General features: G+C 45.7%; 1 protein-coding gene, 1 long non-coding RNA gene and 5 other non-coding genes across 7 annotated transcripts; 1 reads left to right on the forward strand and 6 right to left on the reverse strand.

Annotated features, from left to right (window-relative positions):
* Positions 1–11,507: 11,507 nt before the first annotated feature.
* On the reverse strand, positions 11,508–17,753 carry LOC109763972 (eukaryotic translation initiation factor 3 subunit I). Its single transcript, XM_020322846.4, has 8 exons — positions 17,193–17,753; positions 16,976–17,103; positions 14,207–14,326; positions 14,028–14,117; positions 13,408–13,494; positions 13,209–13,288; positions 11,880–11,973; positions 11,508–11,711 (listed from the first exon to the last, which is right to left on the reverse strand). Exons 1-7 carry the CDS (start codon positions 17,590–17,592, stop codon positions 11,898–11,900), a joined length of 981 nt encoding a protein of 326 aa, XP_020178435.1. The 5' UTR covers positions 17,593–17,753; the 3' UTR covers positions 11,508–11,711; positions 11,880–11,897.
* On the reverse strand, positions 12,142–12,217 carry LOC120963649 (small nucleolar RNA U54). The gene has a single exon (XR_005755400.1). It is a non-coding gene; the product is annotated as a small nucleolar RNA U54 (small nucleolar RNA).
* On the reverse strand, positions 12,313–12,392 carry LOC120963650 (small nucleolar RNA U54). Its single transcript, XR_005755401.1, has one exon. It is a non-coding gene; the product is annotated as a small nucleolar RNA U54 (small nucleolar RNA).
* LOC120963647 (small nucleolar RNA U54) lies at positions 12,534–12,610 on the reverse strand. Its single transcript, XR_005755398.1, has one exon. It is a non-coding gene; the product is annotated as a small nucleolar RNA U54 (small nucleolar RNA).
* On the reverse strand, positions 12,870–12,951 carry LOC120963648 (small nucleolar RNA U54). The gene has a single exon (XR_005755399.1). It is a non-coding gene; the product is annotated as a small nucleolar RNA U54 (small nucleolar RNA).
* LOC120963651 (small nucleolar RNA U54) lies at positions 13,069–13,149 on the reverse strand. The gene has a single exon (XR_005755402.1). It is a non-coding gene; the product is annotated as a small nucleolar RNA U54 (small nucleolar RNA).
* Positions 17,754–20,152: 2,399 nt separating the features above from the next.
* LOC120962459 (uncharacterized) lies at positions 20,153–24,390 on the forward strand. The gene is made up of 3 exons (XR_012181708.1): positions 20,153–22,078; positions 22,196–23,900; positions 23,974–24,390. It is a non-coding gene; the product is annotated as an uncharacterized lncRNA (long non-coding RNA).
* Positions 24,391–25,998: the final 1,608 nt, after the last annotated feature.

Here is a 25,998-nt window from a genome sequence, read left to right on the forward strand (position 1 = left end):
ATTATTGAGTTCAATATTATTATGGCAAATGTTAAAACCAACGTTGGGCCTTGCTGGAAGTGTTTTATTCAAAGTGAACTGTCAAGAGGGGCCCATAAACCCTCACCGTGTTAGGGACGCAAAAATCAGGGAACATAACACCGGTATGACAGAAAGTAGGGCGGCAAGAGTGGAACAAAACACCATGCATAAGGCCGAGCCTTCCACCCTTTACCAAGTGTATAGATGCATTAATTAAATAAGAGATATTGTGATATCCCATGATATCCATGTCCCAACATGGAACAACCTACAACTGCACCAGCAACTAGCAACGCTATAAGAGGGACTGAGCAAAGCGGTAACATAGCCAAACAACGGTTTGCTAGGAAGGGTAAAAAGGTTAGAGGCTGTCATGGCAATTTGGAAGGCTTGATAAACAAGTGGAGGGTAGGGCGACATAGTGATAGCATCGAGACAACTAGCATAGCAAAGATAGTAGTGGGATCCAAGGTGATGGTCATCTTGCCTGAAATCCCTCTAGGAAGAAGATCGAGTCCATGAAGAAGACGAATGGGCGTAGTCGAACGAATCCTCACAATCGCAACGAAACAGGAACTATCGAGAAGGAGCGCAACTGGAAAGAAGCAAACAACATGGTAAACACACAACACTTAAACATGACATGATGCTCAACCAAGTATGATGCATCACAAGTCTAAATGATGCTACTCATGGCAAGAGATGATGCATACAAGAACAACACATCAAAGCAAGTTTAAATGAGGCCGGAAACAACATATAACAATTCCGGTAAGCCCTCATATGCAAATTTCGAAATTGGTTCAGATCTGAACAAAACATTAAGTTAAAGTTTTTAAACAGCAAGTTAAAGTGCACCAAGATGATGTACGTGTCTTTCTAGTCAAGTTACATATAAAGTTCATTTAATTCGGAGCTACGGCCTAGAAGATATGGGCAAAACAAGTTAAACATGGCATTGATGCAAATGCAAGCAAAACAACATCACAAACACTTCAAAACAAGGGTGCAACATGGCATAATGACTCTACATGCAAAACCAAGCAAGTTTCATATAGAGCATGCTCAAAACGGAGCAACGGTTACACACATACACTCAATACAAGTTTCAAACACAATCTGCCCAAAACAGCAACTAAGAACTTTGCAATCAAGGAAACAACGTGCTACAGGAAACATATGTTGGGCAATAAGCCGCGGCGAGCCCGGGGCGCGGTGTGCGCGTGCGTGCGTGCGGTGGCCGTGTCGGGCTCGGCCCGTGGGAGGGCTCGGGTGCGTGCGTGCGTGCCTGAGCGTAGGTGTGTGTGTGTGTGTGTGTGTGTGAGCTAGCGCGAGTGTGCATGGGGCCACGCGGGTTGTTAGCGAGGGACCAGGGGAGGCGACCGCGTCAGGCGCGCGGGCAGGCCGCGGCGATCGTGTACGTGCATGATGCGCGGGCGCGAGGCCGGAGCGCGCGGGGCGTGGGAAGTGGGGGGAGCGAGTGCGTGTGGGCGAGGCCTGGCATGTCAGTGCTCGCGGGTATAAAAACCCCTCACCTCTGTGTAGCTCGTTGACACGTCGAGTTCGTGCTCGAGGGAAAAAGAAAGGCGTACGTGCGCCGAAAAAAACCACCGTGTCCACCGTGTTCTTCCTCCTTCTTCTTCCTCCTGTTTCTGTCATTCGAGCGCAGAGGGCAAGCGAGGTGCAGCGAGAGAGAGAGGTAGAGCTAGGGTTTAGGGTGGTGGTTCCAACAATTGGCATCAGAGCTTCAGGTTCAGGAGATCGCCGGCGTCGATGGCTCTGGTTCCACACGGCGGAGGCAGCACGGGCGGATCGGTGTCCATGGGGATGCCGGTGCTCGCACCAGACGGCTAGACCATGTGGGCGATCAAGGCACAGGCGATCCTCGATGCCCACACGCTGTGGGAGGCGGTGGCGCTAGTGGGCGTCGCGGCGGTGAATGGCAAGAAGTGCAAGACCACGCGGGCGATGATCCTGTCGGGGCTGCCGGAGGACGTGCTGCTCTCGGTGGCGACGAAGCCCACCGCCAGGGAGTTATGGGACTACCTGAAGGTGAGATTCGTCGGCGTCGAGCGGGTACGCGCGGCGAGGAGGGCGACGCTGCGCGGCGAGCTGGACCGGCTGAAGATGGAGGACGGCGAGTCTCTGGACGCGTAGGCCGGAAGGCTTGCAGGCATGGCGGCACGGTTCGCGGGCCTAGGCGAGACGATGGGCGACACGGAGCTGGTGAAGAAGCTCCTACACACGGTGCTGGACCGGCTTTTCCCCGTCGTCGCCGGCATCGAGCAGTTCTGCGTCCTCGAGGAGCTGACGTACGACGAGGCGCTTGGCGGTTGCGTGCATTCGACGAGTGGGTGCGGCGCCGCGGGCAGAGCAGCGGCGAGCGGGCGGACGGGTAGCTTCTATACACGGCGGTGCAGTGGCGAGCGCGGGAGCGGCAGCAAGGCAGATCACGGGACGACAACGACGCACGAAATGTGGCATCGGGTAGCGGCGGCAACAAGCGTGGCCGCTGCTACAAATGCGGCGAGCGCGGCCACTTCAAGCGGGATTGCGCCCAGCTGCAGAGGGCACCGGCGGGGCCACGGGGGTTGTTAGCGAGGGACCAGGGGAGGCGACCGCGTCAGGCGCGCGGGCAGGCCGCGGCAATCGTGTACGTGCATGATGCGCGGGCGCGAGGCCGGAGCGCGCGGGGCGTGGGAAGTGGGGGGAGCGAGTGCGTGTGGGCGAGGCCTGGCATGTCAGTGCTCGCGGGTATAAAAACCCCTCACCTCTGTGTAGCTCGTTGACACGTCGAGTTCGTGCTTGAGGGAAAAAGAAAGGCGTACGTGCGCCGAAAAAAACCACCGTGTCCACCGTGTTCTTCCTCCTTCTTCTTCCTCCTGTTTCTGTCATTCGAGCGCAGAGGGCAAGCGAGGTGCAGCGAGAGAGAGAGGTAGAGCTAGGGTTTAGGGTGGTGGTTCCAATAACATATGGACACAAACTTGATATGCACTCAAAGTACAGGTTACATGCTTCAAACAACATCAAGGTTCAGGTTCATAGGCATCAGGATTAATGCAATGAGATCAATGCAAAAAACAACTTTATAACAAAGATTAAGACGGTGAAAAACAGGGTATACATGTGAGCAGGATTAACATGTTGACATGTTGGAGGCATGAAACAAACATGCTACAATGCAATATCATGGCAACCAAAAGCATGGCATTAAAGTACAGTTTATACATGGCAAAACGTGATTACTAAGCATCTCCATGTAACCTGTAGATCAATGGCATTCATCAAGACAAGTAAGCAAGTCATAACAGATTCTCAGACTTAGTGAAAAACAGAGTAAGGCTGAAAACAGATTCATAATGCATATTTGAGAAAACACAAGTATATGCTACAGGAAGATGTCATGGCATCAAAGGGCATGGCAAGCATGTACAGGTAGAGCACTACAAAACATGATCACTGAGTTACTGCTAGAAAGCAGTAGAACATGCTCAAAACATCATCGAAAGATTGCAAACGATAACAGATTCACAGACTTGGTGGAATTTAGTAAACATGGCAGAAATAGCGACATGTAGGCATTTTTGAGAGCTTGAGCAACTCACCACAAAGCATTTCATGGCATGTGAATGTAGCCAACAGTAAGAAGGCATATTTGTGCAACTACTCATGGCAAGAACATGGTCATAGGATGCATAGAACACTAGCTATTCACATGGCAAAACTGGACTTACTGATAACAGGCTGACAGCAACATTATTTAGCAACTCTAGATCATGCTAAGAACACGCTACAGTAGGCTATAAATGCAAACAAGGGCATTGATGCATAGAGCATAACAAGTTCTACAAAACATCCTTACTGAGCATTTCCAGATTTTGCATGGAATTGATGGTAGCATCATGTTAACATGGCAAGATAATGTAGCAGACGACTTAGCAGAAAAAAGTCATTGAAATCAGCAACAGCAACTACCCTATTTTGCAAGCTTGTGCTAGTCACCACATGGCACATAAAATGCATGGATTACACCAATGTAAATATGGAATGAATATGCTCCTAAAACATGTTGACATCATGCTCAAAAGGTAAACACGCAAAATGCTAGGAAAAAGACAAATCAACAAGTTATGACAACTTTCAGCAGATTATAACATTTAGCACTTCTGCGGCGAGGGTTAACCGGGCATCCGCAAAGTCCATTTGAGTGTCCAGCAAAAACCCCCTCAAAACCAGCCCAAAACCCACCAAACTCTCTTCCATGCTCTAGGTCGTTCGATCACGATCGTGTGGGCGAAAACCGCACCTCATTTGGACTCTCCTAGCTCCCTCTACCTATAAAACTCCTTCCCCTCCCGTAAACAAATCGCAGACGAACCCTAACCCTCGTCCCTCTCCGCCGCCGGACACGTCCGGGCGGAGCCGGACGCGTCCATCTCCTCCGCCGCCGCCACGTGGCACGCCTCCGGCCTCCCACCGCCGCCGGCCCGGCGAGCCCGAGGAGGGCCCGTCCGAGCCCATCCGCCGCCGCCCGAGCCCGCGCTCGCCCGCCGCCTCCCGCGCCGGCGCCGCCATCCGCCGCCGCGGCCACCCTCCGCCGCCGGCGCGCCGTGCCCCGCCGTCCGCCTCCTCCTCCCTCCGGCCTCTCCTCCCTCTCCTCCGGCCGTCGCCGGCGAGGCCGAGCCCGAGCCCCTCGAGCAGTCCCGATCCATATCCGTGCGGGTACTGTAGCAAGGTTGACCCGAGCCCTCTTTTTCCCCAAGTTTTTTCGATTTTGACGATAAGTGCTCATGTTCCTTAGTGCATAACTTCTTGCATGTAGCTCCGATTCACGCGTGTGATATGTCAAAGTGTTCGTCTCGTGATGCTCTACATTTGGTTCAATTGCACCATGTTCATTAGAGGTAATCTTGATATCCAAATCTCTGTTGGAAGAGGGCTAGTTGCTGTTATCCTCTGGTTCTTATCAGAACTTGGAGATTTGTCATTTTTGTATCTTTAATTCTGTGCATCTTATGGGCATGAGCTCTACATGTGTTTTGTTGTATGCCATGCCATCTTTCCAAGGGTGTATGCCACGTATTTTTGTGATCTCTGTGGTGACTAGCACAAGCATGCAAATTAGGCTCCGTAATGTTTCTGATTTCAGGGACTTAGCGATTTCTCTAAGTCCTTGTCTGCTGTAATTTTGTTGCCATGTAAACTTGATGCTACAGGGAGATCCATGCATATTTTGGAGATGTTCAGTAAGGATGTTTTGTAGCAATTGTTGTAATTGATCCATTCCTTCAATTGTTTGCAATTATGGAGTGCCATATCATGACTCAATCTTGCTCTACTTTTGCTATAAAATATTTCTGACAGATTCTTAACATGATATGCAATCTTGCCAAGCTTATTGTAGTTGATTCATTCATGCTATGCTTTTGTTCTTGCCGTGGATAGCTTCATAAACATGCCATCTTGCTGTAGGTGTGCTTGTTTTGTCATGCATTACTCTGTAGTGAGTGCATCAAGCTCACAAAGAGGCCTTCATATTGTTATTTCTGTCATGCTCTGTTTTCTGCTAAGTCTGAAACCTGATAACGAAACTTGCTATGTTTACATGCTTACCATCATATCTTCTGGTCCTTTTTGGCTTATGGTCAGTAAGGGACTTTTGTCATATGCATTTAGTATAATACTGCAATGCCTTATTTTGTTATGTTAAGTTCCTGTAGCATGTTGATTTCGTGCTCTGAACATTGCTACCTGATGATGTTTTCTGCCATGTCCAGTTTTTCACTAAGTCTGCGATCCTGTTATCTTTTGCACTTTTGCGTGATCTAGCCGTAGCTCAGTGTTCATCTTTTGTCAAGCATCCCCTGTAGATTACTGTCATATGCTTTGTTGCTATATTGGAGTGCTGTAGCATTGTTACTTATTGCATTTTAAGTGCTATCATGCTGTTAATCGCAGATTCGTGTCATTCTTGTTTTGCTTGCCATTTGCAAACCGTGCATCCGTTTCCGGTGAACTTTATATCGATTTCGACCAAAATCATCTCATCTTTCCAGTGGCATGCTTGGGTTGCCAAGTTACTGCCTTGTTCATCATTTTCCTTCCGGAGCACGCATAGGCATCGCATATCATATCTCGCATATCATACATGTTTTGCATCATGTTGCTTGTGCATTCCTCGTGATTGATTGTGGTTCCGTTGCTTGTGTTCTTGTCTTGGGTAGAGCCGGGAGACGAGTTCGTGAACGAGGAACCTGTTGAGTACGCTTACGAGGATCAAGCTTTCGACAACTCTGAGAACCTTGCAGGCAAGATGACCACCCCTCGAAATCACTTTTATCTTTGCTTTGCTAGTTGTTCGCTCTATTGCCATGCTGCGCTACCTATCACTTGCTATATCATGTCTCCCATTTTGCCATGTCAGCCCCTAACCACCCTTTCCTAGCAAACCGTTGTTTGGCTAAGTTACTGCTTTTGCTCAGCCCTTCTTATAGCGTTGCTATTTGCAGGTGAAGTTGAAGTTTGTTCCATGTCGGAACATGGATATGTTGGGATATCACAATATCTCTTATTTAATTAATGCATCTATATATTTTGGTAAAGGGTGGAAGGCTCGGCCTTATGCCTGGTGTTTTGTTCCACTCTTGCCGCCCTAGTTACTGAGATACCGGGATTATGTTCCTTGAGTTTGCGTTCCTTACGCGGTCGGGTGATTTATGGGACCCCCTTGACAGTTCGCCTTGAATAAAACTCCTCCAGCAAGGCCCAACTTTGGTTTTACCATTTGCCGCCTAAGCCTTTTCCCCCGGGTTTTCGCGAGCCCGAGGGTCATCTTTATTTAAACCCCCGGGCCAGTGTTCCTCTGAGTGCTGGTCCAAACTAGAGCCACTTGCAGCGCCACCTTGGGGAAACCCGAGGATTGGTTTTAGCTGTACGTAGTGTTCATCTGGTGTGCCCTGAGAACGAGATATGTGCAGCTCCTATCGGGATTTGTCGGCACATTCGGGCGGCTTTGCTGGTCTTGTTTTACCATTGTCAAAATGTCTTGTAAACCGGGATTCCGAGACTGATCGGGTCTTTCCGGGAGAAGGTTTATCCTTCGTTGACCGTGAGAGCTTATGATGGGCTAAGTTGGGACACCCCTGCAGGGTATTATCTTTCGAAAGCCGTGCCCGCGGTTATGAGGCAGATGGGAATTTGTTAATGTCCGGTTGTAGAGAACTTGTCACTTGACCCATTTAAAATACATCGACTACGTGTGTAGCCGTGATGGTCTCTTCTCGGCGGAGTCCGGGAAGTGAACACGGTCTGAGTTATGATTGACGTAAGTAGGAGTTCAGGATCACTTCTTGGTCATTGCTAGATGACGCCCGTTCCTTTGCTTCTCTCCTCGCTCTTATTTGCGTATGTTAGCCACCATATATGCTTATTGCCGCTGCAGCTCCACCTCATTACACCATCCTTTCCTATAAGCTTAAATAGTCTTGATCTCGCGGGTGTGAGATTGCTGAGTCCCCGTGACTCACGGATTCTACCAAAACAGTTGCAGGTGCCGACGATGCCAGTGCAGATGATGGGGTCGATCTCAAGTGGGAGTTCGACGAGGAACGTGGTCGTTACTATGTGTCTTTTCCTGATGATCAGTAGTGGAGCCCAGTTGGGACGATCGGGGATCTAGCATTTGGGGTTGTCTTATTTTCATTTGGATCTTGACCGTAGTCGGTCTATATGTTTGTATTTTGAATGATGTATGAATTATATTTATGTATTGTGTGAAGTGGCGATTGTAAGCCAACACTTTATCCCATTCTTGTTCATTACATGGGATTGTGTGAAGATGACCCTTCTTGCGACAAACCACTATGCGGTTATGCCTCTAAGTCGTGCCTCGACACGTGGGAGATATAGCCGCATCGTGGGCGTTACAACGCCCCGCGCCCTTTCTTTGCCCGCCAGCCGCCTAGGATCCCATGAACCAGGAGCGCCAGCACCGATTCCTCGATCTTCTTACTGGAGGCATGGTCATGGTTTCCGTTCATTTCAAAGGAAGTTTCATAGAGATAGGTGTGGGGAAACCTCTTCACTTTGGAAACATAAGTTGTTTTGTGTAGTGATATCAGGTCATGGAGATCTCGAGGCCCCTATACATGTAGGGTAGAGGGGGTAGAAGAGTGGGCATGTGGGTTTCTATCACATAGTCTCTTTTGAAAAGGGATGATGGGAAAGTGACAAGACTGGAATTCAACTCGGTTGGAAATGCTTAGATCATGGCGCTTTAGAAAAAGGGCTGGATTATGGAATACTCCCTCCGTCCAGGTTTATTGGGCCCGTCGTATTTAGTGTCAAACTTGGACTATAAAATTAACTAGTGAAATTTAAATTAGTTCATAAAAATTATATGATGGAAACTATCTTTTTCGAATACAAATCAAGTAGTCAAGGTAGTTTTACTTCAGGGGCGAGCGGCAGTATTCTTGGATCCATATCAAAAGCGTTGCACATGTCAAGTTTGGAATCCAATGAACGAATAATTTTTGGACTGCCGTTTTAGAAGCTGGCGATACATACCAATATATACTACTCCCTCAGTCCTTTAATATAAGAGTGTTTTTTACACTAATGTAGTGTCAAAAACGCTCTTATATTATGGGACGGAGTGAGTAGCATTTATGTGACTGGAAATCCAATCGTGTCAATTCAAGGCGCCAATGTCTCAGTAGGCTCAGCGACTAAGTAACATGTAATTCTTGAGCTTGACAAAACAACACCACCTAGGATGCGTTTGGTAGCCTGCATTAGGTCGGGCCAGGTCTGCGCGGGATGAAATTGGGCTGTTTGGATGCATGTGTTTACTGTTTGGCCCGCATAGCACGAACCTCAAAGCACCCCTCAGCCAGGCCCGCTAGGAACAGCCGAATCGTCGTTTCCAGCAAGCCAGGCTCGAACGATGCAGGGGAAGGGAACGACGCGCAGGGGAGGGAGATGGCGAGAGCGATGGTGCATCTCCGAAAAAGCGGCAGGACGAATTCGAGTCACCGCCCGCAGATTCGGTCGCCCTATATATCGAGGGTGACCGCCGCGGCAGAACTCCCGCCACCAGTTCCCCTCTCTCGACTTTCCCTCCGGCGCGGATCCACTTAGACGACGAGGTAAGCGGGGCAACTACTCCGGCAATCGGTTGACTGCGGCGGCGGGTCCGGCTCCTCCTCCTCTCCGGTGTGCCAGGCACCTCCTCCACGGCCGTTCCGATGGCGTCTGTAAGTTGAATCACCACCTCCTCTCTACTAGTTCTAGTTAGATCTGTCCATGTGCTAGGGTTAGGTCGTCCGATCTGTTTGACTGTGATGTTGTAGTAGCTAGTTGTGATGGATTTGGAGCATGCTAGGGGTTGTTTCCATCTGGGCAAGTGTTGGTAGCTAGTGGTCATGGATGGATTGATGGTATGCTAGTGTGCAAGCGTTGAACAAGATCATCCATATGTCCATGATGAGTACTCTGTTGTCCACGATTAGTGCTCTGTCATGCTGTGTTGAGTTGTGGTATGCTTGTGCTATCTTCAACTAGATTAGCCATGTGTGCTTGTCTTACTGCTAATTCGATCTGTCCATGCTCCTACTATCCATGTGTAGTGTCTTGTGGTGTTGATGACGCTTACGTTTGTAGGACATGACCACGCGAACGCAAGAGTTTAGTCAGTTCCCGCCGAGAGTCAGTTCCCGCCGTCGTACATCGAGGACTCCCAGCCTCCTATGGAGCAGATGCCTCTTGATTCAGAGGTTTTTGAGGTGCCGCCTATGGTTTCTCCATTTGTGTTGGCTCAGCCCAATGTCGTTGCTCATGCTGCTACTCAAAAAGTCATCCGCAAAGGAGAAGAAGGATGGCAGGGGGATAGCATGAAATGGCAGTCGTTCCTCTCCACTATTGTGCTTAACAAGATGTGTGAGATCATAACTAGTGGGGTGAGGACTGACAAGGGCTTCAAGGAGGTGCACTTGAACCTTATTGCAAAACAGGTGTTCGACTTCTGTGGACAGGAGGTCACCTCGACCCAGGTATACAACCACCTGAGGAAGTGGGAGAGAGGTGGATCACCGCGTCCAAGCTCAGAGACCTCAGCGATGCTTCATGGGATGAGGACACCTGCTCGATTCTTCTGGAGGCGGAGCACTACCAAGGCCACGTCGCGGTTAGCTCACAAACCATGCCATTCTAACAAACCAGCAGTTTAAGCCTATGAACCATTGCCATACTAGCTAACCTCTCTGCCCTGTTTCTTCTTAGGCTCACCCCAATGACGCAGAGTTCCTAAACACCCCTATCCAGAACTACCACATGTAGCAGATCTTCTCCTTCGAGCTGGCAACCGCAAGCATGCCATGGGCTCTGATCGGCCGCTGGGCTCGCCGATGCCGGAGTATCCAGACACCCAGGAGTCAAACACCATCAACATTGATGCTCCTGAGAAGGATGGTGAGCACGTTATTGTGCTTGATAGGAAGAGGAAGCGGGCGAGCTTCATGAAGGAGGAGCTGAGCGTCTTCAGCAGCATGGCTGAGGCAATGAAGGAGGTGGCCACCGCAATCAGGGAGAGCAAGAGTGTGGACGTCCACCTTGAGCTCTACGGCACCGTCATGGAGCAGAAAGGCTACAGTAGGCTCTCATGGTGGCTTTCAGCCACCTTCTGGACAACAAAGCCCAAGGTGTTGGGTTTGTTGCCATGGGAGCAGCCCACAGGTTGCTCTGCTGAGGACCTGGCTGGGCAAGCACTACTACTAGTGTTCTGCTCGTGGCGACGGCATGCATGACGACGTATATTTTGTGTAGTTAGGACTGAAAAAGAATTTTATGGTCGGTATATTTTGATGAGGTGGTATATACTAACCCCTCATGGTGATCCTCAGATGGTAGGATTACACTCTTTTTTGGATGTGGTGGTAGGATGACACTTGCTATGATCATGCATGCTTACTGATGCTCTTCTGCTCCATTGCTTGCTTCTAGAGTCCTTCATTGCTTGTTGTTTGTGTGTTTGAATGCTTGTGGCTTGAACTTCTCAGGGCAAGTGATATGGGCAAGTCGTATGTGGTGTTCGAAGGTAGGGTTCCAAGGGTAGCGACAGTAACCACGAAAGAGGGTTTGAGCATTAATGTAGCAAAGTTGAGGTTAGCATGGTGGATCGACCGTCAGGGCTATATTGGTAAGCTCACCAAGTAAGGTACAAGATGGTCACAACTCTATGCCCATATGTAACCAAAACAACATGCACTCACATACAATGCAAGCAACAAAACACGGTGCATAAAGGCATCACTACAATGCAGGGAGAGGACATGCAGGCAACCAATCACATGCAGATGTTGGTTTTTTGCTGCATATGCTCAATCAGACCCAACTAGGACAAGTATGCAAATGGACAAAAAAACGATGCAGGTAACAAAACACGCCCCTAGCTGTGCATCGATGTACTATGTTCAGCAGAATGGACATCGAATCAAAAGTAGAATGTTTTGGATAAAAAAACTGACAGGGAAGGCAACACGATGTCACCCATTTAAGCATCTCCATTGCTGATTGTAAGAAAAGGTGCTATTACATAGTAGACCATCCAGCTAAGTCAAGTTCTCTCACAAATTGAGCCGAAAAAAAGCTATGTTCTCTCCGGGGTACTAGGGAGGTCTCTCAACTGCAGCCTGAAACAAGATAGGAAATGAACATATAAGCATAAGCCTGAAGCACAAGACATTTCAAAACAACATAGAAGACGATATGCTGAGATTGCTCAAGAAAAAGCACACTGAATGAACAATGTATTAAGTTGCAGTTATTCACATTTGTCTACCAAGGAATATGAGCCTTACCTTGAGAAATTCACAGGCTTACATCTTGATGTTGAAATACTCAGGATCAAAATGGTGTAGCCTCACATACCCATCCTCACCACCACTCGAAAAGCTAAGAACATTATATGGAAAAATACGGGTCAATAAAACTGGAATTCGTAAGAGATGAGATAACAAGAACTGAAGCTCAAAGAAGAGCTGAAAACCCCTATTTCTCAAAAGAAACATGTATGAGAGATCACAAAAGAAATATAATAGAAGTATTAAAAAAAGGATTGGCAGCTCTCATAAGTTTATTTTACAACATATTCAGAATAGCATATATGACCAAAGTATTGGACTGAAATCACTGAGATGTCAAACCAGCTGGTAGAATAGAAAAGAATGCACAAGAAAGCATGATCAAGCAATTGCAGGTTTGATCTGCCAAAATAAATTATGGGGACCACATAGCTCTCATGTCCAACCTTGCATCAAAACAAGGCCAGCGTAGCGTATATTGCCAATGTAATTGGCTATAGTCACTGAGCAACATTATTACTAAACATGACAAAAGAGAGTGATTCAACAAGATAAAAGGTGTGAAGAAAAGGCACCAAAATACAAAGGAGACAACATGTGCTCAAACAGATGGAAATGACAAGTATAATGTCATATAGGATTACTTCATGTAGCTCATATAAACTTTTCATCAAAGTATGATCAGTATAGCATATATTGCCAATGTAATTGGCTCTAATCACTGAGCTACATGTTGAGTTAAAAACATAACAGAAAAAGGTAGGAAGGCAGGGCACTGGAACAAAGGAAACAAAATATGTCACAAACAGATAGCACAGACAAGCAATGTGTGACAAGCCAAAAGTCAATCCCCATGTAGAATTTACGATACAGAGGATGACTTAAGACTTAGGATGGAAAACAATAAAATGGTGATTGAGGATTACTTCACCATGATCTTCCCTCATTGAAGATAAATAAATATGAATAGAAAACAATAACAAGATCTGCTCTCATAACATGTGATGACATCGTAAAGACTCAGAATAGCGTATATCACCATGAATCTACATGGCTTAATCATTGAGCAGATTTTAGCATACTCAGGAACAGAGGCATATTGCAAACCCAACGTGAGAGGCACAATGTAAATATAAGGGATCAACAACAGGGTTACTGAACACATATAATATTCAAAATCAAGCTCTGATTTCATAACATTTGACGACATCCTAAAGACTCAGAATAGTGTATATCGCCATGAATCTAAATGGCATATCACAAACCCAAACGCAGAGGCAAAATACAAACATAAGAAATCAAAATACAAACAGAGTATGAACTAACCTCCTCCCATCAGGATTAAATGCTAATGCATTGATAGGTCCAAAATGTCCTTTAACACCACCAATCTCTTCTTCTAAAATCTGAGATTGACAACAAAATCCTGTTACAGAAGTTGACAATATATACACATACAGAAAGTAACCTCCCATAGGAAGTCAAGAGCCATCTGTGTAAATATATGCAAAGGAATCTAGCTCACCTTGTGGAAAAATTTGGCCTCAAATTTACCCGCACGGCGATCTGTCATAGTAACATTCATAGCATCTTGGCCACCTCCAATAACCACCTAAGGATAGCAAGAAGTATGATGTTCAAAAAATACAAACACACATAGAAATGAGTTTCCGTAGAATAAATAACAAATAGACCATTATAATGTACCAATTTAGTTCAGAATCATGAATGCATGGGATGAGCATTAAACACAGATGCAGAAAAACTAAGATAACAAATATGCAAAGGAATCCTGGTTTACACACTTTGAGAAACTTGGCCTTAATTAAAGAGAGCAAGAAATCAAAGTTAGGAAATAGATGGGCAGGACAAAAATATGTGACACTCAAGACCAGAGCATATACGCGGTAATCCTATCCAACTTCATTAATTACCCAAAGGGCTGACTGCAAGGAACACATTCTAGACCAAATTCATAGTCAATCCGAACTTCATAATTGCCCACAAAAATATACACTTTTAGCTTGTAAAAAGACCAAGAATTCAAGAGACAACCCCATGTGCTTTGAGAGAGCTTATATATTCAAATGCTTGCAGCAACTTAAGAACAATGGCATAGATAAGGTGACAGATACAGGAGCATACATGATCAAGAGTAGGAGATATGTCAACAGCATTAACCGGTCGCTCTGTGACATATGTCTTTATCAGGGTCAGTGTTCTTGCATCCCATAGCTGCGACATAGCAGATATGTCAGAAAAATCCATACGTTAAAAAATAAAGTATGAACAGGTTATCAGGGCAGCAATCCCAAAAGTATCACCTTGGCAGATTTATCCAAGGAACCTGTGAGGAAATGAGACCAATCTAAGGATTTTGACAGTGAGCTAATTGCCTTCTGATGTCCAACCTCCTTGTCTGACTCCTTCAGCAGCTTTCCGGTCTACAAGCCCAGAGAAAATAAAACATAATGCACAATATCATACAAAATGGGAAAGCAACATTGTACATACTGATTTAATTAAACACCTGGCATGTACAACATACATTGAATGACGAGAGAGTGGCATGTAAACTTTGCAGGAGATAACCTATTGGTTCCTTCATTCTTTCTAATGGAAGACCCACGGAAAGAAAATTGCATTCTAGTGCGGGAAAACTCTAGTAAGGTGGACTACGTACTAAGCAGCCACAAGATAGGGTAACACTTATAATCTATAGTCTGATCAGAAGCACCGCGTCAGACCAATGGACTACCGTCCATTCTAGCTGAATCCCACGGCCAATACATCTTATCTCTGGTCGTTTTCAAAACAAAAAAAGCACATCACCTCATTACTAACCACCCGCATAATCCTATCCCGTTAATCCATCCCAAGACCCCCTCGCATGAACCTCCCTAGCTCGCCATGGCACTACTCGCCTTCTCTACGATTGCGCCGCCCATCACCTGGTTAGATATGTTCCTCCATTTCTCTCCACCTCACTGCTCAGGTCCGTTCCACTGCTCCTCCCTCTTTCCTCTCCATCGATGCGCCCCCTGGCAACATTGCAGGTGTGCAGGTGCGCCTTCCTGGCATTAGATGGCCGAGCCCAACTTCCCCTCCGTGATTGCTGCTTTGACGGTTTACCTCCCAGGTCAGAGTAGCACCAGAAGGCCGAACAACAAGCAGTGCACTCCGGTGTTCCCCTCTTTGAAGAGCCCCTGATCGGAGTTGAAGGTTAGTGTGTCAATCCCCCATGCAAGGAATATTTTTTCATTGTTTGAAGCATTGTAGTTCTTGAGTTCTTTCTTCCCCATCTCTTGGATTTGTTCATCAGAGTTTGCTAACCCGTCACATGTTTGTGTACTCTGGTTGCAGGAAGCACATAAGAAGTTAGGAAGAAGCATCACATATGTCCGCATGGAAACAGTGCAAGGGACAAGGTCCTCGCACTTTTGATTGCAGTGCGTGTCACCGCAGTAGATGGTGTGGAGCTTACTGACCATCATAGAAGCAAATTCTGTATTTAATTGAGACACATGATCATCACCATGGAAGCACTACCCATGTTATTTGATATGATATAGTTTTTCTTTTTCTTTTTAATGGAAACAAATCTATGGCCTCCTTTGGTTCATAGGATAGAAAAATCATAGGAATAGGAAAGTCATAGGAAATGAGATGACATGTATCTCAAATCCTATGAGTAGGAATAGGAAAGGAGATGCCCTTTGATTCACATCATAGGATTTTTTTTCATTGAGTCTAGGCTAATGTTTATTTTCCTATGAAATTTGGAGGATAGGAAGAATTCCTCCATATGAATAGGATTCCATTCCTACAAACCAAAGGGCTCTAAAGGAATTTTTCCTATAAAAATCCTATCCTATGAAATTAAGATTCCTCTAAACCAAAGGAGGCCTATATTTGTATGGAAGCAATTCTTCTTGTCTGAAAATAGTATCATGTTGATTAAGAAGCAAAGTATATATCTCTCGAAGCAAGGCATCAGTTTTGTTGCAAAAAAAACAAATTATGAATTCTTTCGATTCAGATTCCAAATCCTATGGATGCAAATACTCATTTCTTTTGATGCAAATACTCATTTCTTTGGATGCAAATTCCAAATTCTTTGGAAGCAAATTCATATTTATTCAGATGCAGATACCATATTCTTTGGAGAACAAGTTCCAATTTAATTTCTTTGTAAGAGTCTGTAACAAAGGTTGAAAAGATGTTTCAGATTTCAAATTCTATGGATGCAAATTACAAATTATGTGGAAGCAAATTTCTATTTATTCGGATGCAGATACCAGATTGCAAGGCATTGAGCCTAGACGATGCAAAATATATTGTCACGTTGGACAAAAAATAATATACAGTTGATATGGAAGCAAATTTGCTAGCTGATAGAAGCAAAATAAATTGATATGCTTCCACTATTAAAAAAAATGAATGCATCAGATGCACCGGGTTTGTCACATGTACGGTTTCACATATTGCAGATTATGAAGAACGGAGAAAACAATCCGAAAAAGCATCGATTTATATGTAGGAAGCATCGATTTATATGGAAGCAAGCTACATACTATACTAGAGACGTACGTTAAAAGGACTAGTAATCAACCTGCTGAAATCCAGCAGCGGAATCACAGGTAATCAGCATTAACTAGTTTCAGTTTTGGGAAGACTCAACGGAAGGTGCCTTGCGTATCCAACGGCTGCATGGGATCCAATCCAACGCCTCTCTACTGGTCTGATAAAATGCTAGGCATCAGTACTCTGATGCCTAGCGGTTCCCCACAAGATATGGCCAGATTTACAGATACTAACTGTTTGCTGTGTCAATTCAAGGAGTTGTTGTCTATAAGAAACTCACAGAATCAGACCACATGACAGGGAAATTCAGGTCGCGTGTGAAATATAAAGCACTGAGCTCAAGTAACATTTTACATTACAACCACTACATCGACAATCATGCAACAATAGTTGCAAGTTCCTACCAAGAGCAAATTGCCACAGGTATATGGCACCAGACACCCTAATAGGCCACAGGACTAATCTCCAGCATGACTCGACAAGACTACGCGCAAGCTTGGGGTGCTAACCTCAGAGTCCCAGATGCGGATGGTGGCATCCTCACCGGCGGTGATGATGGTCCGGTTGCCGGGCCCCCACACGGCCCTGTTAATCCTCCCCGTGATGCCGGAGATCACAAGCGCTGACTCCTCCGTCTCTGCAAACCACAAACGCACACTATAAAATCCACATTCACGTCACAACTAGACATCTAGAAACTTCCAGGCGGAGAAGAGTAAACCGTACGTTCTTGCAGGTCCTCGGCGATGCGCTTGACCTGCGCGGTGGGCATATTCCCCATGAAACTGTCGGTGGTGATGACCGCCAGGTGGTCGCCGATGGCTAAGTCCACGGAGCGCGCGGGGGCGTCGAACCTGAAGGTGAAGAGCTCCTTCCCCGTCTTGACGTCCCAGAGCTTGGCAGTCTGGTCGGCGCTCCCCGTGATGAGACGCGTCGAGTGGCGGGAGACATCGCAGGACCATACCGCGCCGTTGTGGCCGCGGTAGGTGCCGAGGCGGTCGCCGTTGTCGGCGTACCAGACGGTGGGGGTGTGGTCCTTGGCGCATGAGAACAGCAGGTCGCCGTCCCGGTTGTACTTCAGGAACGTGAGCGGGCGCTCGTGCCCCTTCATGAGAATAGGCCTCATCTTGCCGCTGACTGCTGCTCGCCGCTGCCGCTGCCGCTGCTGCCGCCGCCGCCGGGAGGTGTAGGGTTGGGTAGGGTTAGGGAAGTGTGGGGATCTGGATCGTGCGTTGCGGCGGAGCAAAACCCTAGCTGCGCTTGGACAAGAGGCTTTGTGTGAGAAATCTACGCCGTTAGGCGGCTGTATTAAGCACGAAGGCTGCGCTGGGTTTCGGCCCAACAAGAACTACGGGCTGAAACACATGCGCCTAATGTACGGGCTGAAACACATGCACGTACATTTCCGCCAGCACGATCACGATGGGTCTTTTATATATATACGGAAAATCTCTACTCCTAATGGAGCAGTTGGTAGTCTCGCTTTCACGGTTTTTTCGTCCCACCAACACCGGTTTATTTTCTTCCTCACTCCCACATCCCACGTACGGTTTTTTCGCTGGTTTTTTTCGTCACCTCCCACACCCCACCCTGCAAAAAACCAGCCTGTCGATCCTATCCCCGATCTCCATCCTCTCGATAGTTCTTTCGTTGCCGCCGCCGTACGAGGGGAGACCCCGCCGCCGAGGGGAGGGGACGAAACCGCCAAGGGAAGACGCCGCCGCCTCCGTCCGAGGGAAGAAGCAGGGGAGAAGCCGCCGTCCGAGGGGAGACCCTGCCGCCGCGGATCCAGGGCAGGGCGGCTTGAATACCTGTCCCCGGGGTCGCCCCGCCGATCTCCGGGAGACGCCGTCACCGCCGCCGCGTCTCCAGGGCAGGGCGGTTTTGTTGGAAATATGCCCTAGAGGCAATAATAAATAGGTTATTATTATATTTCCTTGTTCATGATAATCGTTTATTATTCATGCTAGAATTGTATTGATAGGAAACTCAGATACATGTGTGGATACATAGACAACACCATGTCCCTAGTAAGCCTCTAGGAGACTAGCTCGTTGATCAATAGATGGTTACGGTTTCCTGACCATGGACATTGGATGTCGTTGATAACGGGATCACATCATTAGGAGAATGATGTGATGGACAAGACCCAATCCTAAGCCTAGCACAAGATCGTGTAGTTCGTTTGCTAGGAGCTTTTCTAATGTCAAGTATCATTTCCTTAGACCATGAGATTGTGCAACTCCCGGATACCGTAGGAATGCTTTGGGTGTACCAAACGTCACAACGTAACTGGGTGACTATAAAGGTGCACTACAGGTATCTCCAAAAGTGTCTGTTGGGTTGGCACGAATCGAGACTGGGATTTGTCACTCCGTGTAAACGGAGAGGTATCTCTGGGCCCACTCGGTAGGACATCATCGTAATGTGCACAGTGTGACCAAGGAGTTGATCACGGGATGATGTGAGTTATGGAACGAGTAAAGAGACTTGCCGGTAACGAGATTGAACAAGGTATAGGGATACCGACGATCGAATCTCGGGCAAGTAACATATCGATAGACAAAGGGAATTGAATACGGGATTGATTGAATCCCCGACATCGTGGTTCATCCGATGAGATCATCGTGGAACATGTGGGAGCCAACATGGGTATCCAGATCCCACTGTTGGTTATTGACCGGAGAACGTCTCGGTCATGTCTGCATGGTTCCCGAACCCGTAGGGTCTACACGCTTAAGGTTCAATGACGCTAGGGTTATAGGGAAAGTATGTACGTGGTTACCGAATGTTGTTCGGAGTCCCGGATGAGATCCCGGACGTCACGAGGAGTTCCGGAATGGTCCGGAGGTAAAGATTTATATATGGAAAGTTCTGTTTTGGTCACCGGAAAAGTTTCGGGTGAAATCGGTAATGTACCGGGACCACCGGGAGGGTCCCGGGGGTCCACCAAGTGGGGCCACCAGCCCCAGAAGGCTGCGTGGGCCAAGTGTGGGAGGGGACCAGCCCCAGGTGGGCTGGTGCGCCCCCCCACCAAGGCCCAAGGCGCATGGGAGAGTGGGAGGGGGCAAACCCTAGGTCCAGATGGGCCTTAAGGGCCCATCTAGTGGGGCGCCCCCCCTCTCCTCCCCTTGGCCGCCCCCCTTGATGGGATCTAGGGTTGGCCGCCTCCTCTTGGGGTGGGAACCCTAGAGGGGGGCGCAGCCCCCTCCCCCCTATATATAGTTGAGGTTTGGGCTGCCCAAGACACAGGATAACGTCTCTCTTTCGGTGCAGCCCTACCCCTCTCCCTCCTCCTCCTCTCCCGCGGTGCTTGGCGAAGCCCTGCGGGATTGCCACGCTCCTCCACCACCACCACGCCGTCGTGCTGCTGCTGGATGGAGTCTTCCCCAACCTCTCCCTCTCTCCTTGCTGGATCAAGGCATGGGAGACGTCATCGGGCTGCACGTGTGTTGAACGCGGAGGCACCGTTCTTCGGTGCTTAGATCGGAATCAACCGCGATCTGAATCGCTACGAGTACAACTCCCTCATCCGCGTTCTTGCAACGCTTCCGCATCGCGATCTACAAGGGTATGTAGATGCACTCCCCTTCCCCTCGTTGCTAGATTACTCCATAGATTGATCTTGGTGATGCGTAGAAAATTTTGAATTTCTGCTACGTTCCCCAACAGGTTTCAATTCACCTCACCCTCCAGAGGGGCTCCGAGACCAGGCCGGGATCCCCTGTAGCCTGGGAGGGGTTCAGTGACCCGTCCGAAGCGGAGCTCGTCTGCGACCACACGCTTTGGGCGGTCCTGCAGGAGGCCTTCAACTGCAGCAACATTGACATCTACGGGAGGCTGGCGATTGGGTACGTGAATATTTGCACATATATACTACTCCTGTTTTTTAGGTGTTCGTTGGAGTTTGGAGAAGGAGTGCAGTGTTATTGTGACATCCCATGTTTTGCTATCGTGCAGTATTCGAAAAACAAGTGCAGTGCTATTATGTTTGCCGCAGTAGATTATTGCTTGAATATGATGATCAACCAGCCTATGCTCGTGAAGTTACTAAATTCTTGTTCAATTCTCCTGTGTATCATTGATTTCATATGAACGCACATATGCATTTGGTGCTGGGTCCACTCATAAAATATTATTTTTTTTGTTTGCATCTCCATTAGGGAATTTACCGCATTATTCTGGTGGCATTGCTGACGTATCTGTGGTAGGTATGATTATCTCATAGATTATCTTTTGCCTGATACTCTTCTTAGTCTTTATTACTGCTCTCAACTGACCTCATATATTTTCATCTCTCCCCACCATTGAAGTACTAGCTATTTGTTCTGGGGTCAAAGGATTATGTAATGGTGCAAGGTGAGATACTTGAAGGTCTGGTTGCCTGTATTGTCAATCGTGAAAGTTTTGAGAAACCTCCCACAACCTTCATTAGAAATCCTAACAGATTTTCTGATGCATTTGAACATTTTCTGAGATTGTTTGATGCTTCTGATCCATGAAGTTGAAAACACTTTATATGCCTACTGATTCAGAAAGCTACCATTATATGCAGGCGACTCTGATTTAGGACCAAGTTTATGACAAATATATGCTGCTAATAGGTGAGATGAGAAGCAGGTATTATTTAATATTGTGAAGTGGTATCCTCCTCTCTGTCAAACTTTGTATTGGTTCTACCTTCTACCTTGCTGTAACTTCTACTTCTATATGACAGCAAATGAAAGCACTTCTTGAAAAATGTTGGATCTTCAATGTGTTCGGACCACTGTGATTGGTTTGGAAATAGTGGTCTTGAGGCTCTGTCTCGAAATGCTGATACATTACCTGTCATCCATTTTCTGCAAGTGCGTCCAACGAACTATGAAATTAAGAAATTACAGGTTAGCTCATTTTATTGGTTCTTGTCCAACAATAGATTGTTCTTGACTGTAATGGACATACTTCCGTTTTAAATGCATGATAACTGTAATATCAGAAAGCTAATAGCTTGTTAGATAGTAATTCAGTTCTTCCTGTTTTGAACTGTTACAAGAGATGTTTCATCTGGTGAAGCAGAAAAATTTCCCTGCAGCTTTCAGATGTTACTGGAATAATCAAAAATTTGATTCTCTTTCAAATGATTACTTGTATTACAAGATGCTTATCCATGGGCATAGTGATTCTGCTTTTGGACATTATCAGCAAGAGATGAGGTAAATTTGCGAAATCATCCTTGTATTACAAGATGCTTATCCATGGACGTTTAAATTTTCACCCCTCTTTAAAAATATAATGCCTTCATTCAGACGTTATGATTTTTCTCTCTCGCTTTTGCCATTGTTTATTTCTCACCTACCTTCATCACTTATGATTAAATCCGCATACTAAATCTTCTCTCCTTCCCTAGACAATGACTTCATGGCTACCATGACCATTTTCCTATACTATTAATGGCTTATTTATTTCCCATGTCTGAATAAGTTACGCTTTATAATATGAAATGGATAGAGTATCTCATTAGTATATGGAAATATCTCTTCTTTCTTCTTCTTTTTTTAGATTTATTAACTCTAATGGATCCCCCATTTTCCTTTCTAGGAAAAATCAAGAGTTATGGCTACTATACAGAGGTAAGATGAATCTTTTATTACATAAAACTCTCTCACCTCTCATGACAATCAACTTTCAGTTCTTGCAATTAATACCTGCGCTGATGTGCCTTTGACTGGCCTATGTTTCATGCTTAGGTTTCTTCGTTGAAGTAAACATGTTCAAGGGGAATAATAAGATGCCTACTGAACTTTCTGAAGATGTCCACACTTCACTGAAAAATATCGGTGGTGCTTTGGATTCAATTCGTCAGCTAAGGACGGTCTGGCTGATGAGGATTCAAATCTGATGGTTAAACTAAAATTCCTGACCTATAAGGTACTTTGCTATAGTTCTCTTCTTCATTTTGGACTTTGCTCGTTGGTACATTTTGATATATGAATACTATGCTGGTTACCTTAGATTGGTTACTTTCATGTTGAATTTGGTGCACTTCTAAAATTAAGTTTTCAATGACACTAATATTCTTATGGTTGTGCATTCCAGTTATGTCCATCTGATCTCCCTCTGATGTTTCTCTGTGGACTTCCTTTCCTTAAGTACATATTTTATTTCTTGTGCTTGGGAGAGGCCTACAACTGTATACGTTTAACTTTGCTGAATATGTATACTCTAAAAAAATTCATACGCTTGTCTCGGTAACTAAGAATTCAGCTCATTGGCGTTGTAGCGTGGAGTGGTTTCCTTCGCAGTTTAGGTTTGATCAGTTGCTGCACTGCAGTCATATGCATCTCTTCTGTATTTTTAGATACATCATTCATATAGGAGCAAGCTGGAATTGTTACATTGAATAGTAGCATGCAGATTTAATAGGCCATGAGGATTAGAACTAATAGTGAGCCTTCAAGTTTTAAAAGGTAAATAAAAGTAATATGTTGACAAAGCGCCACCATGCTATGATATTTAACAATAATCTGTTGATTAAATATGCCATGCTCATTAGTAAAAACATTGAGCAAAGCAGTCCTATTATAAACTATTTGTAATTACAATTCATATGTTGCCCTTTTTATATGGTTTCCTGGTCCATATTACATGTGTAGGTGCAGTTGAGTAATTTTGAGTCTAACAAACCTGGTCCAGCAACTGAAATTTCTGCAAATCAAAAGGAAGAACTAGAGAAAACACAACCAAAAATCCAGTTTTTGTACCAGTTTATTTAGCTCCTCCCATGATGAAGACGAGTCCCCGTGTGATCGTGGTGTCATTCAAACATTCCCAAAGAGTGCCAGATATCCATGTATAGAGTAGATGGACATCTACTTTCGCTTGTTCGTTGATTCCTTGATTCTTCTAGATATGATTCCTGATGCTCTGCTGCTGGTGGATTTTGAATAGTAAGATCTCCAGTTTATGTCTAATATTTTTTTTTATAACTGAATTATGTTGATTGTTTCTTGTACACAACAATTGTTAGTACTACTTGTTATATACATACAAATAGATGAAGCCGAAGGTTCTTTTTCTGAATGATTATAAATCTGAGAGAATGATGTATTAGGTTGTGCAGGTTTCTCACAGATTTGTGTCCTTGAGGGAGTCATTTTTTGCTTGTTTTTTACAATAACGAATTACACATTTCTTGCTTATGAACAGCTGATTTCATCTCTCCTTATTGCATGAACAATATATGTACTGGTAAAGCGGCGTCTCAACCACGAATGCTGACACCGACGTCCGCACACCCATGAGCCTCTTACCGTCGTGCCGCTTGGATCGGGGAGCATATGGGGCGGCACATGCAGGTGATGACAACGGATGTTTCCTCTCCCGCCGGCTGCCTCTGATTGTGGCACATGGTACTGAAATCAACACCAATCACCTCAGCATGCCCCTTCCCCGGTAAATACCCAAGATCCTCACCGCTCCACTCCATTGGATGCACATTCATGGCTTACGCTTCCATGTTTTTCAGGGCTGCACTTTTTCCATGGTGTAGCAAGCACGCATGATCGAAGATGAGGAATACGAGTTTTTGCACGTGACATATTTGATGAAATGCAGTGTAGGTATGATAACCCACAAGTATAGGGGATCGCAACAGTTTTTGAGGGTAGAGTATTCAACCCAAATTTATTGATTCGACACAAGGGGAGCCAAAGAATATTCTCAAGTATTAGCAGCTGAGTTGTCAATTCAACCACACCTGGATAACTTAGTATCTGTAGCAAAGTATTTAGTAGCATAGTAGTATGGAAGTAATGGTAACGATAGCAAAAGTAATATTTTTGGATTTTGTAATGATTGTAACAGTAGCAACGGAAAAGTAAATAAGTGAAGAACAATATGTGAAAAGCTCGTAGGCATTGGATCGGTGATGGAGAATTATGCCGGATGCGGTTCATCATGTAACAATCATAACATAGGGTGACACAAAACTAGCTCCAATTCATCAATGTAATGTAGGCATGTATTCCGAATATAGTCATACGTGCTTATGGAAAAGAACTTGCATGACATCTTTTGTCCTACCCTCCCGTGGCAGTGGGGTCCTAGCGGAAACTAAGGGATATTAAGGCCTCCTTTTAATAGATTACCGGACCAAAGCATTAACACATAGTGAATACATGAACTCCTCAAACTATGGTCATCACCGGGAGTGGTCCCGATTATTGTCACTTCGGGGTTGCCGGATCATAACACATAGTAGGTGACTATAGACTTGCAAGATAGGATCAAGAACTCACATATATTCATGAAAACATAATAGGTTTAGATCTGAAATCATGGCACTCAGGCCCTAGTGACAAGCATTAAGCATAGCAAAGTCATAGCAACATCAATCTCAGAACATAGTGGACACTAGGGATCAAACCCTAACAAAACTAACTCGATTACATGATAAATCTCATCCAACCCATCACCGTCCAGCAAGCCTACTATGGAATTACTCACGCACGGTGGTGAGCATCATGAAATTGGTGATGGAGGATGGTTGATGATGACAATGGCGACGGATTCCCCTCTCCAGAGCCCCGAACGGACTCCAGATCAGCCCTCCTGAGAGAGTTTAGGGCTTGGCGGCGGCTCCGTATCGTAAAACGCGATGAATCTTTCTCTCTGTTTTTTCTCCCCGAACACGAATATATGGAGTTGGAGTTGAGGTCGGTGGAGCTCCAGGGGGCCCACGAGGCAGGGGGCGCGCCCCCCACCCTCGTGGCAAGGGTGTGGGCCCTCTGGCCTTGATTCTTTCGCCAGTATTTTTTATTATTTCCAAAAATAATCTCCGTGGAGTTTCAGGTCATTCCGAGAACTTTTGTTTCTGCACATAAATAACACCATGGCAATTCTGCTGAAAACAGCGTCAGTCCGGGTTAGTTCCATTCAAATCATGCAAGTTAGAGTCCAAAACAAGGGCAAAAGTGTTTGGAAAAGTAGATACGACGGAGACGTATCAACTCCCCCAAGCTTAAACCTTTGCTTGTCCTCAAGCAATTCAATTGATAAACTGAAGGTGATAAAGAAAACTTTTACAAACTCTGTTTGCTCTTGTTGTTGTAAATATGTAAAGCCAGCATTCAAGTTGTCAGCAAAGATTATGACTAACCATATTCACAATAACTCTTATGTCTCATGTTTACTCATATCGATGGCATAATCAACTAGCGAGCAATAATAATAAATCTCGGATGACAACACTTTCTCAAAACAATCATGATATGATATAACAAGATGGTATCTCGCTAGCCCTTTCTGAGACCGCAAAACATAAATGCAGAGCACCTTTAAAGATCAAGGACTGACTAGACATTGTAATTCATGGTAAAAGAGATCCAATCATAGTCATACCCAATATAAATTAATAGTAATGGATGCAAATGACAGCGGTGCTCTCCAGCTGGTGCTTTTTAATAAGAGGGTGATGACCCAACATAAAAGTAAATAGATAGGCCCTTCGCAGAGGGAAGCAGGGATTTGTAGAGGCGCCAGAGCTCGATTT

Source organism: Aegilops tauschii, chromosome 4 (genome assembly GCF_002575655.3).
Source record: "Aegilops tauschii subsp. strangulata cultivar AL8/78 chromosome 4, Aet v6.0, whole genome shotgun sequence".
In the NCBI taxonomy this organism is placed as follows: domain Eukaryota; kingdom Viridiplantae; phylum Streptophyta; class Magnoliopsida; order Poales; family Poaceae; genus Aegilops; species Aegilops tauschii.

Bases quoted from the DNA above. Each gene is read 5' to 3' on its own strand.
- LOC109763972 (XM_020322846.4), bottom strand. From the start codon at position 17,592: ATGAGGCCTATTCTCATGAAGGGGCACGAGCGCCCGCTCACGTTCCTG. The intron at 17,104-17,192 runs GTACGGTTTACT...TGTGGTTTGCAG, and splicing joins CGCCGAGGACCTGCAAGAAC to AGACGGAGGAGTCAGCGCTT. The intron at 14,118-14,206 runs GTGATACTTTTG...GCTATGTCGCAG, and splicing joins CCTTGGATAAATCTGCCAAG to CTATGGGATGCAAGAACACT.